The 5000-nt window shown below is 44.3% G+C and overlaps 1 protein-coding gene across 1 annotated transcript in view; it reads left to right on the top strand.

Annotated features, from left to right (window-relative positions):
- The window catches only part of arap3 (ArfGAP with RhoGAP domain, ankyrin repeat and PH domain 3), a 31597-nt gene that overhangs the window by 8520 nt on the left and 18077 nt on the right, over positions 1-5000 (top strand). The window contains exons 3-11 of the mRNA XM_079167568.1: positions 1-747; positions 1277-1317; positions 1537-1619; positions 1717-1784; positions 2356-2595; positions 3461-3530; positions 4291-4411; positions 4526-4710; positions 4908-4998. The exon at positions 1-747 is cut by the window's left edge and continues 207 nt beyond it. Coding sequence (XP_079023694.1) covers positions 1-747; positions 1277-1317; positions 1537-1619; positions 1717-1784; positions 2356-2595; positions 3461-3530; positions 4291-4411; positions 4526-4710; positions 4908-4998 — 1646 coding nt within the window. The remainder of the gene's footprint in view (positions 748-1276; positions 1318-1536; positions 1620-1716; positions 1785-2355; positions 2596-3460; positions 3531-4290; positions 4412-4525; positions 4711-4907; positions 4999-5000) is intronic.

The following is a 5000-nucleotide window of genomic DNA, read 5'->3' as shown; positions in this document are numbered from 1 at the left end:
GCGAGGTCACAGTTCTGCATCGCTCTGTCATTCGCCAGGACCCATGAACTTTGAGGCGTTCAGGAACAGCTCGGCTCCGAACCTCGCCAACATGCTGACCGACTCTGACGGCAGCAGACCGGTGGTGAAGCCAGTTCCCAAACCCAGAACCGTCTTCAACCGCCGTAGGACAGCACCGATCCACTTCTGTCCAACACCAGACCCTGCACCACCCCCATCCAGGAGGCTTTCCCAGGAGTCCATCTGTTTTACTGTGTTAGAGGGTTTGACCTCAGGGGACACGCCCACATCTGATGACAGGTTGACCTCTGACCTCAGCAACAAGTCGACCACGTCCAGCCGAAGACCGAGTCAGACGGAGCGGAGGAGGCCGAGTCGTAGCTTGTCTCTGTCGGACGCTGGAGGGTTATTACCTCCCGTTCCTCCGAGACTGAACCGCGGGATCCCCTCCGCCATGTTCCAGGGGTCCCCGCCCTCCTCTTCCTCTTCCTCACCTGTACGGACAGAGCAGAACCAGAACCAGACGCCTCCTGGGAATTCCTGTCCCGGTAGTCTTGACAAAGGCAGGCTCTCTGGATCCTCTGGTTCACCCAGAGGTGGCGGGATAGAGATGGTCTCTAACGAGATCTACTGGGGGACTTTACCTGGTTCTACTGCTCCCAGTGGAGGGAGGAGTTACTGCAGCCAGCAGTCAGCTCCTCCGACTCCGCCGAGACCAACACCTGACAGGAACCCTGAGAGGAATAGGTAGGTCACTCTAAACTTGTTTCTAGACCAGGGTCCAAAGAACGAGGGTTATCCACTTATGCTAAGCTAAACGTTGTGTCACGATACATCCGTGTTATCAGCCTAAATACGTCCTATCTACCTTGTGATCAAACAACCATCCAAGGCCTCCCAAGGATTTACTTACCTACCTACCTCAGGGTTGTGGTTCCAGGAGGCTAGCGGGGTCAGGATGCTTCTAATGTAGTGATCGTTGGATCTTCAAACAGCATCTGAAACTTCATCCACCCGCACCGTTCGGATGTTGGTATTGGGAGATGTTTAAGGGGTCAGAACTGCTTCAACACTTGTAGTATTAACAACTTTATTGTCAGGTCGACAACAATAAAGTAAGATTGGGATATATTATCCAGTGGATCCACTACAAGTCAGGATATCACCACATGCTCTGATTCAAATAATAATGTTTACAAGTTCAACTACTAAAGTGACCCAATGAATCACTAGAACTCTGAATTCTGATGTATTGTTTGTCTATGTGTGTTTTCAGTGGCAGCACTTTAAGTTATAACTCTTCAGGATCAGCTAGAGGTGAGTACGTATGAAGACATGATACATAGTGACAGTAAGACTTTACAAGAACAACCTTTACATCTGGATCCTGTTTATTTTGGCCTTTAGTACCCTGATGTTTGAACACTGTTCTGTTTGTGTGGTTTAATAAGCAGAGTATCACTGGATGAGTTTGGGGTTTCATCACCATCAGTGCTGCAGTACCCAGTTAACTCTGTTGAGTTTTCTGTTCAACAGCTTCAACAGACGACCCCGAGGACGAGATCAGCCCCTACTGTGAAACCCTTTTCCAAACTGTCAGAAGTCCACATCCCTGTGAGGTGAGACAGAAGATACAACAGGATTGTTGGGTCTAAACGTGTAACATGTCGAGTCTGTGATGATAGAAATGTGCTCTTTAAATATTTGATCCTGCAGAGTGAAAGGAGCAGACTGGAGGACAGAGAGACGAGGAGGGGGGAGGACAAACATGCAGAGGATCATGGGTAAGACTCTTTGTATGTCCATAAATTAAATACTGTACGACAACAAAATAACAAGTATTACAAGTAGAAAGGATAGGGTCAAACCAACAACAAGTGAAAAAAGTCAAACAATTCATGAAAAGAATGTGTAATTTGTATTAACAAAGAAAGTAAAACACACACAGGGTTTATGTGACGTAATGTTTGGTACTGAGACAGCAATAAGACACAATATCACAATATTACAATCAGTGTTCTTTGCATCCATCACCAGCTTCAGTTGAAAGAGCTGAAGCTGTCAAATATATAAAGTTGTATCATCTGCATATTGTCGGAGTGCCCCAAGGTTCTGTACTTGGCCCACTTTTATTTTGTGGAGCTTCTCTTTAAACTGCAGTCTGTGGTTAGTATTGGGCAGTTCAAGACAAAACTAAGCTTCCAAAGATACGATTGAAAGCTACCGAACAGCTACGAAACGGACCGTGTGAGAAGTTACATTTGTATTTGAGAATATAGAATTCAGGGGAACTGAACGTTATTTACAGGATGAATGTATAAAGCAGATTATTAACTTGTTGTATTTCTACTTCAGGCTCCAGAAGTTCTCATGGACGAAGCGCTTGTCTCAGGCTCTTCACTCCGGAGACTCCCAGGGTTACAGCACCGTCGGTGAACATCCCCCCCAGGTCCGCCTCCTCTCCCTGCCAACCCACAGCTTCGCCTCAGAGGCCGACGAGGACCTGACCATCTCCCCCTACGCCAGCTACACCTCCCTGATGGAGAGAGCCCCGCCCATCATCAGCGGCTGGCTTGACAAACTGTCTCCACAGGGGTGCGTTTGATTTACACAGCGGGTTAGACCGGGGAGAAGAAAAGCAGAGGTTCCAGAGGTTTTTCAGGAGGTTGTAGGGTCCTCATAAAGTTAGCATGCTAAGTCTCCTCATGTCGGTAGATACAGGGTTTGTGGGTAAACAAAGGTTGAATATGGAGTCTGAGCAGATCTTGGAGCTCCTCCCATGTTCCCAACCGGCCAATCACAGCAGGGGAATGAGGAACCATCAGTGACACACGGCTTCCTGTTGTTCATGTGTGTGTGTTTGTCAGGGGTCAGAAGTCAGCGCTGACTGTAGTGCTGCATCTCCTCTTCTCTGCTCCTCCTTGTGTCTTCTTCCTCCTGAGGAGCTGCCTCTGCCTCGTCATCTTCCTCTCCTCCTCCTCCTCTTCTTCATCATCCTCCACTCGGTGTGTTTGTCTTTTCTTTCTTTCCTCTTATTTCTCTTTAAAACAACAAAGTTCTTCTGTGATATTTATCAAAATCAGTTCAGAAACCAAAACTTTCATTATGGAATCAGTGTTTTCTGACGATGCTCCGTATTTATACATCCTTCAATGTTTCAATCCCAAAACTACACTGTAACACAAAACACACCCATCAGTTGGGATGTGTCTTTGTGTTTTTTACCTTTGTCTTTGTGTCTTTGTGTCTGTGTTTTTGTATCTTTGTGTTTTTGTATTTTGTTTTTTTGTGTTTTTGTATCTTTGTGTCTTTGTATCTCTGTGTTGTTGTGTCTTTGTGTTTTCGTATATTTGTGTTTCTGAATCTTTTTGTCTGTGTATCTTTGTGTCTTTGTATCTTTGTGTCTTTGTTGTAACAATGATCTTGTGACTCTGAATATGTTGTGTGTTTTATCTTTCAGGAACTATGTTTTCCAGAAGCGCTACGTGAAGTTTGATGGCAAAAACCTGATGTACTTTGGTGGTGAGAAGGTAAAGAAACTACATCCAGAGTTCAAAGATTCTTCTTCTTCTTACAATGTAAAGTTTCATCGTCCTGTTTTAGTGTTTTACTAAATTGAATCAGAGGATTTAAAGTGGATATCTTGACTTTAACAGATCTGTAAAGTGATTTAAATGAATGTTAAAATTTCACAGTATTTCTATATTTAAATACTTGTCTTTTCTCCTGATCTAACAACGTGGTGATGAAGGCGTCAACCTTCCTCTTCATCTCACTGTCTCTCTGCACCCATCAATCACTGTATCTGATAAATGATCCAGTTAAATCTGACGATGTAAACTCAGTGACACTGAAGACAAAGACGCTCTAACTGTTACTGAGAGTCACACCTGAACACTAATGATGTACTGCAGTGAAAGTACTAATACCACACACCTGGTACAAGTAAACGTCCAATAGTAAAAGTACTCATTATGCAGAATAATATATATTATTTTAAAGTATTATGATTATTGATGTATTAGTGTGCTCATTTGAATGACTTTATATTATCTATAATAATACTTCATCATTTATTAGTTGATTAATAATAAAAGTAACTGAAGCTGTCAGATAAAAGTACAATATTTACTCTGAGATGTAGAGGAGAAGAAGTAAAGTAAAGTACCTCTAAATTAGTAGAGTACTTGAGAAAAGTACTCTACAGATATCTACATGAAGAGTTTCTGTCAGAGACTCACAGCTCTGATAAGAAGAACAGATGAAGGTCTTTAATGGTTTCTGTCTCAGGACGTCTACCCTAAAGGAGTGATCCCATTGGCTGCCATCCAGATGGCCCGCCCAGCTAAAGACAGCAAGTTTGAAATAGTGACGAGTCACAGGATCTTTGTTTTCAGGACTGATAATGAAGGTAGATGAAGAAAACACCCCAACCCCCACACACACACACACAATGATGATGATGATGATGATGATGATGATGATGATGATGATGATGATGATGATGATGATGATATCGTCGCAGTGCTGAGGCGGCGGTGGGTCGGCACGCTGCAGGAACACGTCAGAGATCAGCTGGCGTTTGGTCGGCGGCGTTTCGGTCCCGGGTCACACTGTCAGAGACACGGAGTCCTGGAGCTGAAGGGAACCAAGTCCAAAGTGTACGCCGCCATCAACACGGAACAGATCTGGATCTACAAGAGTGAACAGGTGAGACGGTTCATCACGGTGACACGATCTCCATCTTAGGAAGGACTTCCTGTTATTCACCTCAAGACAAGACCTTCAAGAACCCTTCAAACTGTTTGGTTCCAGTGGTTTTCTGTCCGTCTCTGAACCAGAACACAGACTTTGACTTAGAAACTCTCTCAGCAGTGAACTTCTGTCTCTAACTTATGTGTGTGCAGTGTTTTCGTAATGGAATCGGCATCACGGTGATCGAAGCTCGAGGATCGACGATCAGAGACGGAAAGCACAAGAGCTTCGACCTCATCACTCCG

The sequence above is a fragment of the Pholis gunnellus genome (assembly GCF_910591455.1).
Source record: "Pholis gunnellus genome assembly, chromosome: 10".
Lineage (NCBI taxonomy): Eukaryota > Metazoa > Chordata > Actinopteri > Perciformes > Pholidae > Pholis > Pholis gunnellus.
The sequence above is the reverse complement of the archived record's forward strand: the minus strand, read 5'-3'. Positions and strand labels throughout refer to the sequence as shown.